Source organism: Pungitius pungitius, chromosome 2 (assembly GCF_949316345.1).
Source record: "Pungitius pungitius chromosome 2, fPunPun2.1, whole genome shotgun sequence".
NCBI classification, from domain to species: domain Eukaryota; kingdom Metazoa; phylum Chordata; class Actinopteri; order Perciformes; family Gasterosteidae; genus Pungitius; species Pungitius pungitius.
The window spans coordinates 19,459,957-19,474,769 of NC_084901.1; the positions used below are offsets into that span (position 1 = coordinate 19,459,957).

A 14,813-nucleotide genomic window follows, 5' to 3' on the forward strand; every position below is an offset into this window, starting at 1 on the left:
GCGATCTCACACGTGCCTGAAGAGTGAGCCTCGGAAAAACCATGGAACAACTGTTTATCAAAACAGCAGAGCAGTCAATAAAAACACAGACTTCAATGGGAAAACAAAACGGCTTATGACAGTTTTATTTCTATTAAATAAATTAAAAGCACCAAATATATGAAAGGGGAAAACATGGTGCAAGTGTTTCCTCATGTACCTTAGATGCATGATCAAAATGTGACAAAACTGAAGACGGAGAAGCTAAATGGATCCACATAAATACATTCAAAGATAAAGTGGGACAAGAAAACACTTGAAATTATTAGTTATTGAATATATTGATCGGGTGTTTAACACAATAACAATAAAGGGCTTTTGTAAAATGGATCTCTCAGATCTGAATCACCAAGAACTATTCATTCAGGGTCGAGCCACCTTTGGTCAAAGCTACGGTTGATAAAAACAAATCACAACTTAGTGAATTGATGGCAATCAGACAGAAAGAAATATGCAATGATAGAGCACCTTTAACGCAAGTTCTATAAGTGTCTAAGAGTGTCAGTGTTGTAACATTACATAATGTCCCAAAATTAAATCCTCATAATCTCATGAAGCATCGAAGGAGAAAACCTCCGGGCTCAAAGGGACACTTACGTCGAAAAAAAATAACGCTGACATCGCTTCAACTGTAAAAGAGGAAATGACACTCTGCTATAAACAGTTCCTTATTTCAATAACGACGGCATGTTTCACAACCGTGACTGTAGAAAGTCCTCAGTACCACAAATGAGAAAGGTTTACACAAATGACACTCATCTGGATTCACCAGTAAGGGAACACAGAAACAACGACAAATGGGCTTCAACATGTGGCAGAAGTGAGGAAAAAGACATGTAGTAAAAAAAAAAAAAAACACTGACATGGACAGTAACACTTCACTGTAGACACCATCACAGATTTGCGTCACCATGACAACAGTCAAATACCCATGGAGCGGGGAAACAATGACTACATCACTGAAGACGTCAGGAGCCTCAGGGCGGCGCCTCGCTCGATTCCGGTTAACCAGGAAGTTAGTGTGTCAACGTACTTGTTTTGTAACTCTATGTAGAACTGGCAAAGCGAGGTGCGAGTCAAACCAAACACTCAGGAAGTTTTTCCACAGTAGGATGATACATATAAGCAATGAATATCTTAAAAGCATTAATAGGTGAAAATAAATTTAGTAGAAAACTGAAAATATTCAGATGTGTCAAACTTTCAAGAAAAACAAATAAATAACAGTTAAAATACAATGAATATGGTAACAAATAGTTATTGAAGATATCTATAATATTGTCCCCTCATTTAAAACAGATGATTGTCGGGATTTATCTAAAGCTTAAGCATTCTTAGTGATTAATATCCAAAATGATCCCATTTGATTAATGCATTATATTGTTATATTTATTCAGTCTATGTCTTAAAGCTTCAGGAAATAGTTTCTTCTTTAGTGTAATTGAGCCTTTCGCTTAGAATCTACATAGCACATAGTGTTTTCACATTCTCATCACTGACGGCTCAGCAGTTGTTTTGGCATTTTAACCTAAGAAGAAGTTTAAGCTGAGGACAAGGACGATCCGGCCGGGAGCCACGGGGCCAGGGGGTCGTACAAGTGAATAGGCATCAGTTCAAACCTATCCCAAGTGCTTCCAAATCCAGCAAGCTGGAGAGATGACACTTGGGTCAAATCCCACACATCTAATGCAGCGTTGAGTACCTCTCCGATGAACGTTTGTGAAAAGGTTGGGTGCACTGCACTGGTCTCCAATAGGTGATAAAACACAGTTTAGTTCAGGTCCAACAGAAAGGCCGGTCGGGACTCGGCTCCAAACCCGGCCGACATGCCGAGGTACCGCCGTTCTCTTTTATTCCTCGTCTCCCGCCATCAGGAAGCCCAGGATGAAGTCGATGGCTTTCTGACGCTCGTGTGGCGTGTGCTTTCCCATCAGGTTGGGAGGGGGTCGGATGAGGAGGCTGGCAAAGAGTGTAGCTAAAATAAAGAGAACAGGACAATGGAGGTCAAGCAAAGAGGTTCCTATCAAGTAAAAGTAAACCGTTTTACATGTGCTGTGTAAAGACCATTAACACATTCGTGTCACTGTAGCCGACCCGTGTGGTTTGCTGACTGACGGATAGGCATTACAGGCGCTGAACTGGCTGTAGCACATTGAGGCAGGAGGTCCTTTGCATACCTATGAGGCTGGCCGTTAGGTTGTTGTTGTGCGCGTGCTTGAGAAGCTCCTTCAAAAAAGCCATCAAGTAGCGAAACACGTTGCGGTGAGCTCGGGGCAACTGGGAGATCAACTGTGAAAAAGTGGAGAAAGATTAGTCACACACATCAGTGTGTGCAGAGCGTAAGTGTGACCTCGCGGAGCAAAAACACAGCAGTTCTACACTCTTTTCTATACAGTTGAATAAAACAAATTCAGAACAGTGATTTAGTCCGCTTCTCCAAACTGGCGGCTGACCCACAGCTGTGTAATAAATCACATAGAGCCCAATCTGAAAAAAAAAAATAATCAGAATGGCCCCTTTAATGGCACCTGTTTGCAGAGGCGGCTGTCGTGAGCGCATTCCAGGCACCGATGGTAGAGTTCATAACACAACACGGGCTCCGGCAAGGCCTCCAAGAAGATCAGCAGAGCCTCTGCGACAGAGTGGTTACAACCAGCTAGACAAATAGTTAAGGACCAACAAGCAAATACGGATCGCTGTGAATTAATCTGAACCACCTAACGCCTACAAAGGCTACATGATAACTTGCTATATATTGAGACATATTGTGTCTCTTTGTGTCTTTAGTTTGGCACTTCAGTGATCGCAGACAAGGATACAGATGGAGTCCGGGATGCTGGTGTCCAGACAGTCAATGATGCTCTGCAGCTCGTCTTGCAGTCCTGGTGTCTGGAACAAGTCCTCCTGGGAGACGCACAGAGACAAATACGGAACATTTAAGAACACCTCTGGGTCCAATCGGCATCACTAGATATCCCTCAAACTTAGGGGTCAACACCAGTGTTGTGAACTTCCGCTGTTGAGGCCAGTGTTTAACCAGTTGACACAAGTTCTCTTTTTCAGTTGTAGCCTCTCACCTGATCACAGGACTTGGTGAAGAGATGGTTGACAAGAATCCAGACTTCTTTGGGGATCTTTAGAGGTTTGTCCTCGGTACTTGAACCCTCCACCATCAGGAAACTCATCTTTGACTTTTCCTGATCAGAGACAACACAGTACACTCAAATAGAGGCAGTGACAGAATATTAGTGTAGTTCTGCAATAATAAACCATTGTTCTGCCCCCCAGTTATTCCCAGTGAATCATTGAAAGCATGACCATGCCGTGTGGTTCATAGAGGCTCCTGGAGTGACTGCACATGAGACACCTCATCAATTAATGATGGAGTAAGAGCTAAATTGAGGTTGGGGTTTTTTGCAGGGTCTTGAAGCGCGAATGAAGGTGAGCCATTTTTAAAAAGGAAAAAGGAGCTGGATATCACATTAAATGTAAAATGGATTTCCTTGAAAAACCAGAGCAGTCCAAAAATAACCACAGCTTGAAATACTGCAAAGAACGAGGACTACTGGAGTGGGCCTTTAACGAAGCCAGACACTAATACTGCCGGAAGCTACAACTTCTTATTATCTTTAATGTGTACGGAGGGGCTGCGCAGTCCAGGAAACCACCTGTGAAATCTGGTGCGTTTGCATGTGTTTTGAGTCTCATTGCACTGGTGCACCCTGTCCTTAATAGGCCAGGGGGGGATTTAAGGGGTGACTGGTCTGCCCACACACACATATATTAAAAACGGAGCTGGAATGGACTGATCTAGGATTGCTTTTGGGTTAAAGATTGTGGCCCAAATTCAGCTTTCTTTGATGTAGAGAAAAGGCACCGAATCCATTTTCTGACTAGCTAGAGAAACCACTTCCTAAATAAACCAAAAGGACAGATTGTTGTAGCCCATATGGACTGCATGTGAAAGGAATAGCCCTACATTGTAGTAAGCACACTTTGCTACTTACTTTCCAAAAATCAGATTATACCCTTGTGACTCATTAAGGTTGGAAATAGAGCTAAGAAAAGAATATCCTGAAAGCAAGGTGAAACAGCTAACATGGCGCTCTCCAACATCTAGAAAAATCTCCCATCTACATTTTATAGTCTGATAAGTCTTCAAAATCATGCCTCACACTGGTTACCAAAGCAACAAGCCCCCACTAGCAGAGACCTATTGCATCCAGAACTAAGAAAGATATGAATTAAAGAAAAACTATTTCATTACTTTCTGCTTGCTGGCTGTTTAAACAACAATTTAAAAAACAGATGGTCCATCCATTTAACGCATTAATCAAAATTACAAAAGCATGTGAATCTTTATGGTTTGAGTTAGACATTAAGATGATTTAGGCCACACTGGAGCCACTTGTTGACCTCCTTTCCTCACATGAATGAGTCAAATAATACCATAACCACTTTATCTTTATGACGTGAGTGACTGAGGAAGGTCGATAAAGTGTCATAAAGCACATGCTCGGTCTTTTAACTGAGGGAATATTGATTTTCTCGATGGCAAATCTGTATGAAGCTAATATTTTACCTTTTCCATGTAGCTGTCCTCTCCCTGAGCAAGAAGTCAGCCCACAACCACAGTGGAGAGTTGGAAAGGAATGATCAAGGCAATTAGAGGCGATGAAAGGAAACAAAAGAAGTAGATAGAAGAAGTATGCATGAACACAGAATCACAAGATTATGGATTTCTCTTGCATAAGTAATTCAGCAAATGCACCAAGCCAGTGGGGAAAATGAATAGCTTCAAAAGAAATAAGATAACAAAATGATATATATAGTATATTCCAAAGCAAAATCAGAGTAGGTAAAAAAATAGAATATGGGCAGACGGAGGAGATTGTGTGAAGACCGGAGGAGTCTATTTATAAAAGCACCAACATCGGCCTAACCTGAGTCAGTTGTCCCTGGTCTCTAAGAGCTTTCTTCCCATGTTTTTGTCACTTCCCCGTGGCCCCTTTCGGCCAGAAATATACAGGTTGAGACATTCTTTTTGCCCCCCCCCCCAAATATAGTTCCCCCTCAGTGGCTAGGTTTAGCCTGAGGGAGGGGACAAGCGCTCACGTGTCCCTGCTCAGGTTTCAGGGTGGTGAATAGTTACAGAATGAGGCGCAGCCATCAAACTCTGTTCTACTGCCGCGTGTAGAACCGAGTTGCAACTAACAGAGCTGCAACTAACCGTAGGAAAATAATACTTCTCTGGTCACGAATCCTGACACATGTATAATATGCTTTTCCTTTCTCTCACCAGGTCAATTAGTCTGGTGATGGGGATCTCTCTGATGGGCTTCTTCATGCGGCACAGGGTCTCCAGTGAGGTGCCGAAGCAGCTGGGCAGGTAGTTGCCAGAGATGGTAATAAAGTAGTCCTTGCCACGGTCCAAATGGAGCACCAGGATGTCCTCGATGGCGTTTTCTCCAGAGTTCAGCAGCGTGACAGAGTCCTTGCTGACATACACGTCCAGATAGATCTCCAAGGTCTCATCTGCGCAGGAGGATAAGTCAGGGTTTTAATGCAACAAAAGGGAAAGGGTGAACGGAATTGTCCCGCACAATAGTCAAATGACTATTACAGCGGCACACGTAACAGCAAAATGTTTCCTGAAAAAATACAAACGTACTGCAAGATAACAAATATAAAAGTTCAAGTTAACAAGCCTAAAGGCAGTCGAAATGAAGAAGGGAGTTTTTCAGACTCACTCGGCTCTAAGAATCCGTCGCTGGGCTCGGCCCGGAGCCAAGGCTTGCAATACTGCGAGTCATTGAGTTTTGGGATGAAGGCAAAGTGACAGGGGACCTGCCCGTCATTTGTTATTACGAAGCGCTCCCTCTGAAGCTTCCGGAATTTCACATTAGCAAACGTGAACTGCACAACAGGGAAGGGAGAAAGAGCAGATTCACCAGAAGCTTTATTCCACCATCAGGAGAAATGACAACAGGCTACTCTGTTTATAAGGTTACCGGGGATTAGTGTGTGAGATGAGGTCATTGAGAAGGGGGGGGGGGGGGGGGGGGATAATTGTCAGTATAATGATAGCATGTGTATAAGGGGACATTTTTTTATACCTCTCTCTTGTCCAGGGTTACAGATGGAAGGAAATCATTCTCCATTCTGTCCATCGCCCGAACAATCTCCTCAAACACCTTCTTGTAGCGCGGCTCATTTACCACCTTAACCTGGATGCAAACACACAGCTCTTCTTAATCAGACTGAATAGCGAAACCGTGCATGTTTGAACAAAAAAAAAAAAAAAAACTGTCAGTTGAGGTTTTTTTTATTTGACAACATCTTTCTCACCCCTACGCTGAAGAGAGCGCTGACGGGCTTGTGGTCACTAGTTTTCAGCTCCATGTGACTCCGATATTGGAGCTGCTTGACATTGTTTCCTCTCCACAGGATCCTGTCACACCAAGCCGGGACACGGCACTTCCCGCTGCAGCAGACGGCCACAGTTTCAGAGGCAAAGTTAAATCATCAGATGCGTACATGTTATCAGGTTTCCAAAGAGAGGGGGAAAAAAAGAACAGAGGAAAAGCAACACCAATCCTGCAGTAAGTTTGAGAAGCAAAATCATGACAAAAAAAAAAAAAAGGTACCTCGAGTCCCATCGATCCGTTTTGGGGTCATACTTGTATGTGGGGATAAAGGTGATTTCTCCCTCCATGAAGTCTGTGAAGGCTTTCTTTGTCCGCCTCTGAATGTTTAACTACACAAAGAAAAGTGGCAACATTAAAAGCCATTATTTGCTTAATGGGTGTTTAATGTATGGCTGGGCTATAGTTCAATGTGATCATTTATAGAATCATATTGTGATGAAACCTTATGTCAAGAAACAATTCCCCGCTACATTTTCTAAATGGATAATAACAAGCAGTTAGTAATTCCTATTTCTGGGAAAATCTCATAATTTTGCAATAAAAAATGCTTTTAATTTGTCAAATATTTAATTCACACAGGACACAAATATACACAAAAGGAATGTGGTTCTTTTCAAAACATCCAATACATTACAATTGGGATATGGATAATTGTTGATCAATTTACAAAACTCTCATCTAGTGAAGTGTAACAAAAAGTCTAATTTGCAGGTCCCAAATGATTTCCAATTGTTTATTTTGTGGGGATTTACCGCTATAAGTGCCCCCTCCCCGCAAAAAGGGTTCTTTTGTGTCAAAATTAGTTGATACATAAATTGAGCCAATGAGGGAAACTGCAGACATAAGCCTTAGTCGTCTGTGTTTTTGAAGATACAAGTTTTTTTCAATAGTTTCTTACCTGATCAACGTCCTGAAGCCTTTTTAGCTCATTCTGAGAAATGTGAAGTTTGACGTCCGCAGCATCGTACAAGCACAGACGATAGTTTAAATCCCCGAGCCAGATTACCACACTGAAACACAAACGAGACAGCCATAGTTAAAAACAAATACTGGAAATATCAAAAAAATTGTTTGCTGCATGTAAACATTTTTGACAAACCCTCAAGCGTATGGCACAAGCGCAAACGAGGCGTGTAAAACGCTCTCACTGAATGAATGGCAGAGGAACGTACTCGTGCTTGACGATATTGAGAGGGGGGTGGTCCAGTAAGTGGAAGGTCATGCGGGAACAGATGTCTTTGTAGTCCTGGTTGCGGCGCTCAAAGTCTTCCACGTGTGCAGCTAGATGGGAGTTGACGATGCAGAAGCTGGTGTTGTGGAAAACAAACCTCACCGCCACGCCTCCTTTGTTCCCCTGAGAAATTGGAAACATGAGGAAGACCAATGGCACATTTATCTCTTGATTGTTTATCACAAGGTGCATTTTGAGGCAGTGTAGTGAGTGCAGTGTGAACAAACCATTTTCCCCATGATTCCGGTCCCCACATGCTCAGCAGCCACTTCTTTTATGTGGTTCTTGTAAATCTTTTTGACGAACACCACGAGCATCATCCCAACAAGGCGTATGATTCGGACCTGTAGACATTAAGAAAAGCACAAGACTTAAAACAGCTACAATCTTCTGGTTGATCGGCCTCTGCCCAAGCAAATTCTGAATGGTCGGACAATCGCTGGCTAAACAATCGTTGCTGTTTATAAAATAACTGCAGGCAATACGACTACTTTGACAGATTGTTTTCATATCGGATACCATGTGAATGCGGTCCAGTGTGTATATAAATGGCTTTATTTATGTAGCATTTTTAGCAAATTTGCATATGATTCAAAAACAGAAATATCTTAATTAGTGTTGCTTTTTACTTTCTTTCCCAAGGAAACAAGGGAGTTATGACAGGAGGCACTCTCTCTCTTTTTCTCTACTTACCTTCTTATATTTGGCTTTTGGGTGCAAGCTCCTCTCCATCGCTTCCACCCACAGCTGTTCCTTGGACGAGTCCATGTAGAAGAAAGCTTCGGTGCTCAAGTCCAACTCTTGAAAACTGTATCATTGAATGTTTTGATGTTAGAGACGAGGACGGGGTGCATTGCTGCACGGTTAGAAAACGTCATGAGAAAATTGTCACTGACCCCAGAGCGTAAATATCCGGCGGTTCTGAATCACAGCAGAGCCACGGCGCGAGGCTGCTGTCTGGAGCCTGGCCGTTCACGTTCCACGTACCGGTGAAAAACCTTTTTTCAAAATGAATAGTAGTTACGCACAGTATTGAGTTATGATTTTATTGCTATAACAATATACAGAATGATGAAGCCCCTCTCACCTGTAGGTCTTGAGGTCCACATACTCGTTCTCTTTCTTACCCAGGCGGTGTTTGACGAGGTATTCTCTTTGTCCTGCCGGGCTGGAAGACATGGCCTGTCTCATGCTGTTGGTGGTGGGGCTGTCGGACCAAGACGTTGGCCTGTCCATGCCGTCATACCCTGACCTAAAACTACTGGAAGGGGAAAAAGTAAATATACATTTAGCACTGGAAGCGTTTTGGATAGATAATGAGCCAGTTATAAAATAACCAAACTATTTTCAGCCGTTTCCGGTGTTTCCTGTAAACTCCGATGAGGTGCCAGCTTACTCTGGTTTGGAGTGGTCTTTGGTCTGCAGGGAGACAGCTCTGTCTTTGGGGCTCGGCACAGCAGGCAGAGGATTGGATGGCGCGTAGGAGGCTTTGCGCGGAGGTAGAGGGGGAATCGGCGGAGGCTCCCTCACAGCAACGATGCGATTCTGGTGGTTCTTCTTTTCCTCCACTTTGAGAGCTTGATTGAACTGGTCCTCAAAGCCAAAGTCGGAGGCAAGTGATTGAACTAGATCTTCAAGGATTCAATCAAAACAGCAACAGAAAATGATGTTACCAAAGTAGTTATCCTTGATGCTTTCTTCTGAGTGGAAGCACAGTGTGCTTGTATATTACCTGTCTTGGTCTGATTTAATGACCTGCTGTTGTTGAGGTTGGGAGGCAGTGCATTGGTAGATTTTGGGGGGTTGACTCCGGAGCCCACAGAGTTAGCGGCCTTGTTTGCTCTTTGCGGTGGGGTGGGGGCTGTCGATGCAAAGGGCTCCATCGCTTTGGGTTTTGGGAGTTTGGATTCAACTGAAAAAATAAACCGCATTGTCAGAAAGAAGCAAACAATAAACAATGATCAATACTCAAATACAACCATACTCCTCCAGAGATCATTTTAAGAGACAAAATAATCATTCAAATGTTCAACAGCTTGCCCAAGATTGAACAGAATTTAAAAATAAATAAAAAAGGAAGAGCAACGCCGTCATTACACAAAGCAGATTATACTAGCTGATAAGAGGCAGGTGGATATAAGGCAGCAAGAGGACAGTTCCCCTGGTGTCCTGCTGATTACTGTACAATTAGTATTACTGTCGAGATACAATTGTAGTACAGAAATAATAACTGGACGATAAATTCAATTTGATAATTAATTAAATAACCGTCTCGGTATATGATCCATTGGAATGCAGCTCAGTGACTCTCTCCACTAGTGTTGGGTGGGGGGTACAGACAGGAAATCAGCGAGTGGTGTAACGTACCCACGGTGAATAAATGTTAGATGAGTGATAAATAATGTACCATCTTACCTTGTTGTTGTGCACTCATCACCTGGGTTAAGAAAGTCTGAGTCCGATCATCGTCCTGGAGTTCCATCAGCAGCTCTGGAGCCCTATCTCCTTTGATTCGTATCCTAATGCCGGCTTGACGGGGGTACAGAAAGCACAAAGCCTTGCAAACATGTTGACTTACGAGTAGAAATGTAGACTGTCGGGAAAACAGAGCAAAGTGATTTAATAGTAAACCGACACAGCATTCTTAAAAGAGAGCGCTGGTAACCCTTGACTGCTACTAACTAAAAAGGAAAAGACAGCATTAAGCTGAAGACATGCACTAAAAATGGGACTGTGTTGCAATAAATGCCTGGTTTCAGCCTGCTTTTGTTGCCATAATATGGGCTCATTGTATTCCATCCGGCTTGAAAGAAGGATCAAAACAACATTTTCTGTATAATCTCCATTTGAGAACGACAAATAGTTTTTGAAGATAGGTGAAACATACTTACAAGCTACTGATAAGTTAATAAGAAGAGCCTCTTCAGCCTCTGAAATGAAAGAGGAAAGAGAGCTTGAACGGTGCTTGTGCAGTTCAAAGGTGAAGACAAACTAAAGGAGTAATAAAAAATGTCAACGGTCGGTGGATTTCTGGTCGCCTGGATTCCACAGTGACGTAACCCTGAGTAAACAGTAACACTTTTATGTACGGCTTTGTTTAAAGAAGGCGAGGAGCGAACATACTTCACAAACATGCCGTCACTATTGGGAAGGAATCACAAACACAGTTTGATGCATCAACATTTTCAATAGCCTGCAGCGGCTGGCAATTTAACAGTCGTGGACATTTGATTCTACGTAACGAAGTCAAAACACTACATTTGAAGAACACACATACCTCGCACAATTTCAAAATGACCATTGATGGGAATAGACAGCTGAGCCACTGGACGAGACGCAACAGCATCAGGGGTGGCCAAAACAGCCAATCTAGACGAGAGCAGCACAGAGTTCCACTTAACATCATCTCTGTCGTGTTTAATATAATTTAAGATCAGTGGAAGCCTCTGAAACACAAAGCATGTGCAGACAGACTGCAACTATTTTGTTGTTGTTCTCATAAAAAACACATAATTGTCATTCAAAATGGGGTTGATGTACAATTGGGGTTAGATCATAATAATTAGGGGATTAAACATCAAGATGTACATAAATCAGAAAGGGACATGCACACATGCAAAATTTCATTAAGTCCATTTTTGCAGGCCATTCAATTTTAGTTAAATAAGTTAACATTTAAGCAACAAGCGTGCTGCTTCAGACATGTCTTGACTAAAAGAGTCCAGTGTAGCATGCTGGCAGACTTTCAGAGGAGCGAAGCTTTGAGTCGTTAAATACTCAACAGAAGCAGATTCTAATCTGTGATGTGGGTTAGCGTAGGCGAGGTCATATTTCACTCTCGAACAATGGTTGACTAATAACGAGGGTCAATGCAAGCTTGCTGTGCACTGCCCACACTTCCCCGCCACCTCCCACTAAGTCAGATTACCGTTGCAGAAAGGAAAATGAGTCAGCTCTGCTGTGCCAGAGGAACTCACAGTTCTCCTGAGTCTGCAAAGATCCCTGGGATGTAGCTAGCTACATTCAAATGCACAGATCTCCTTAAGAGCACGGACAAAATAATAGAAACGCCTCATAACAGTTTACTTATATTATCGATACTCTTTGAACCTCTTTTGGACGCCTGACGTCATTGAAATACATTTTTTTGTACCTGTTTTATAACTGCAAATTAGCTTGCATGCATGTCTTTAAAATACCAACGCTACATGTAAAACTATATAACTATGAATAATAATAATAAGAGGTTTGATGAGCAACACTTATATTCAGTCTCAAAGATGAACAAATAAAACCAAAGTGGAAAATTGATGTTATATTCACTGGAGGGTTGTTGCATTGTAATGTGCTTTTTCTATTATTTTGTTCACCTTGTGATAACGTCATGTTTCATTCTGAAGTGTCAACAAATGACCCTTTTACGGGTTGTGATGAAGATGTCGGTGAAGAACCAACTGAAATCCTGACAGCACCTGGTCTCTGTGACTCCTCCGTTGAGTGCGTTTAACACAGTTAGCGGAGGACATAGCCCGGGTGCCCATGTGAGTCTGATTACCGTCAGGGACTATGTGGAAGAATTCTGGATAATCGATGGTGAGCTGACTGCTGGTAGGAGTAATTGCTTTCGCCCTCACTCTAGCTGTTCTTTTGCCACAAATTGCTACAAACACAAACAACACTCGTCATTTAGAAAAACACCCAACCGCATTCCCTTTACCAAAACAACTGCTAAAAGATGTCCTGACCAGGGCTAAAACATAACTCAAATCACTATAGCTCCATGGAGAGAACTGTTCTGACATTTGTAGAGGAGGTCAGTGGAATTCACTGATCCACACAGCAACTAATTCATTTCAGCTGGAGACACTGAACATTTATTTTTGCTATAACCTTTAAGACTATAACGTATTTTGCAGGTCCTCGGGTTAAGTAATGATGCAAAACAAAGGCATTAAAAATGCTAAATATTGGCCGTTGTTTCTTACAGGAGCCTTAACCGGTTTGTAATTTGCTGTTAAAATGTATTCATTCTATAGGGCCAACCAACCCCTATAAACTTGAAATTGTACAATACAAATCACCTTGATGCTCCGAGGCTAAACCCCTTAAATAGCACATTAAAAGCCATATTACCCTTAAAAAAAGCGACAAAGAAAAACCAAATTGCGGAACCACCTGACGCAATGAAAGCTAAAATAACTTGGAATTCATCTGAATAAAACGAAAGCTTCAGCAAGTGGAAGCAGCCGATGAACGTCTAAATCTGCATTGAGCTCCGGTGTGACAGAAACACATTGATATATTCAGTCACCAGGTTGTCTGATACTTACACAAACGCGCCCCTGCTCTCAATTAGTGACAGTAGTCTGGGCTCCTTCTGGCCAGCCCTCAGCTCCTGAACTTTCACGGTGTGAGCATCACAATCAAGGAATTATTTTTGGACTGAGGATGAGAATGTTTCGTGGACATCACAAGCACTGAGAGGTCATTTCCCACAGCTGCAGACAGACAGACAGACACTCAAGAGGGGGTGGTCTTTGTTAGAAGGAGCCATGCTTGTTGAATGATTCAGAGGCAAATTAACGTGAGGAAAGAACAGGCCAAACAGCACTGATGAATAAGAAAAGGGCCGAGTTGGTTAGTGGCAGCCAATGTTACAATATCGTGACATTTCTGCTAAAGAACAATGTGGTTTAATTTAACATTCGTGAGCTAAGATGAGCTATACTAGTGAACTGAACTCAAAGTTGGCTGTAACGTTGGTTAAAAACAAACGGGGAAAATTAACTCTTATGAGTGAACCAGCGACTGCTAGCTCAAGTTGCTTTACGCTGTCAACTTGTTATTTAATTGTCAAATTAGCCGAATTAACTGACGTTAACTCACATATCTGACGTCACGGCTAACGTTAGCCAACAAGCTAACGCAACTGGAGCTAAAAAAAGAAAAGAAACACACTCATACAGATAAGATTGTAACTTCATTGAAAAGGATATTGCCAAGCACACTTCGTCGCTTATCCCCAAAGACGACTCCATTCTTACCGGGTTATGACAAACAGCAAGTTATCATTAAATAGCGACTTGGCGTTGATTCGGTCCAGGAGAGAGAAAGTTAAATCTCCACCCGGTGCAGCGGCCTTCCGGAGTGACAGCTGAGTGTTGCTAATGCTAACCGCTTGTTAGCCAGCGGCGGTGATGATGGATGGATGGTGGTGTTGTTGTTGTTGGTGGTGGTGGATGCCGCCAGGGATGTTCATTAGAGTCCGGAAGTCACGATACCCCGATAAGTAATCTCTATTCTTCAAAAGCGTTGAAAGGTTTATGGTCTCCGTCGGGGAACAGGTTGGCCGACTGACGTTACATGGCTGGTTTAAGCTAGCGTTAGCTATCAGACGAGACCGTGGAGAGTTTGCGGAGCGCACTGCCTCCCTCATCTGTCCCACATCTTGAGTTAAGAGCTAACGTTGCATTGTAAATGACGCCACCTTCTGCCTCGGAGTTTGGACCGGAGGAATAAAGATGCGTCCCAAGCCCCATCGATGAAGGTGACACATTTTTTATTTTGATACATGCAGCTACACATATGTGACATATGACGGAAATGACAACCATACAAATACAAAATCATTGGATTTTGCAGCTTTACGAATGTGTTGCTTCTTTACGAATTTGCTGCTTCTCCAAATAAAATTAATTTATTTTGTCAATAATGTGACTTTAACCTCTTTATGATTGTGTTTACATTTCTCACTATTTTTAGGCTTTTTACAAACCAAGAAATCAATAGATTAGTTTAGAAAATAAATAGCAGACCATTCCATAATGAAACTATTCATTTGTTGCAATACTATACAAATAGATATTGCAATTCTATTTAGGATTAACAAATGTCAAATATTTTTTATATCATGAATTAATTTGTTTTTCAAACTTCTAGCTACAGCTGTCAAATAGATAAGTACAATCACCCTAAAATAAAGTGGATGACGTTCAAGGACCGAAACAACAGTTGAAATAATATTATTTGAGGCAGGATCTGAATCATTATTTGGTTTAAAATTGAATTGAATTAGCATATTGTGTGATGTTAATCTGAATAAAGATTGTAATTAA

General features: G+C 42.1%; 1 protein-coding gene across 7 annotated transcripts; it reads right to left on the minus strand.

Moving 5' to 3' along the window:
- Window positions 1-110: 110 nt before the first annotated feature.
- On the minus strand, window positions 111-14,675 carry ocrl (OCRL inositol polyphosphate-5-phosphatase). 7 transcript variants are annotated; one of them, XM_062560569.1, is made up of 25 exons: window positions 13,743-14,675; window positions 13,585-13,633; window positions 13,029-13,196; window positions 10,976-11,067; window positions 10,590-10,628; window positions 10,114-10,227; window positions 9,431-9,610; window positions 9,095-9,329; window positions 8,786-8,959; window positions 8,595-8,696; window positions 8,392-8,506; window positions 7,926-8,042; window positions 7,640-7,821; window positions 7,366-7,477; window positions 6,687-6,796; window positions 6,388-6,523; window positions 6,156-6,266; window positions 5,790-5,955; window positions 5,339-5,574; window positions 4,622-4,645; window positions 3,117-3,236; window positions 2,859-2,943; window positions 2,568-2,695; window positions 2,217-2,328; window positions 111-2,014 (listed from the first exon to the last, which is right to left on the minus strand). In XM_062560569.1, the coding sequence occupies exons 6-25, from the start codon at window positions 10,178-10,180 to the stop codon at window positions 1,890-1,892; spliced, it is 2,637 nt and encodes an 878-aa protein (XP_062416553.1). In that variant the 5' UTR covers window positions 10,181-10,227; window positions 10,590-10,628; window positions 10,976-11,067; window positions 13,029-13,196; window positions 13,585-13,633; window positions 13,743-14,675; the 3' UTR covers window positions 111-1,889. The 7 variants fall into 7 exon arrangements, with proteins under 7 accessions (XP_062416553.1, XP_062416554.1, XP_062416555.1 ...); XM_062560570.1 differs by lacking the exon at window positions 13,585-13,633; XM_062560571.1 differs by lacking the exon at window positions 13,029-13,196.
- Window positions 14,676-14,813: the final 138 nt, after the last annotated feature.

What these genes read in the sequence shown, in the direction of transcription:
- ocrl (XM_062560565.1), bottom strand. Translation starts at nt 13,736, where the DNA reads ATGGAGTCGTCTTTGGGGATAAGCGACGAAGTGTGCTTGGCAATATCC. An exon ending in ATTAAATCAGACCAAGACAG is followed by an intron (nt 9,330 to 9,430) that starts GTAATATACAAG and finishes GAATCCTTGAAG; the next exon opens with ATCTAGTTCAATCACTTGCC. An exon ending in CAAAAGCCAAATATAAGAAG is followed by an intron (nt 8,043 to 8,391) that starts GTAAGTAGAGAA and finishes TAATGTCTACAG; the next exon opens with GTCCGAATCATACGCCTTGT.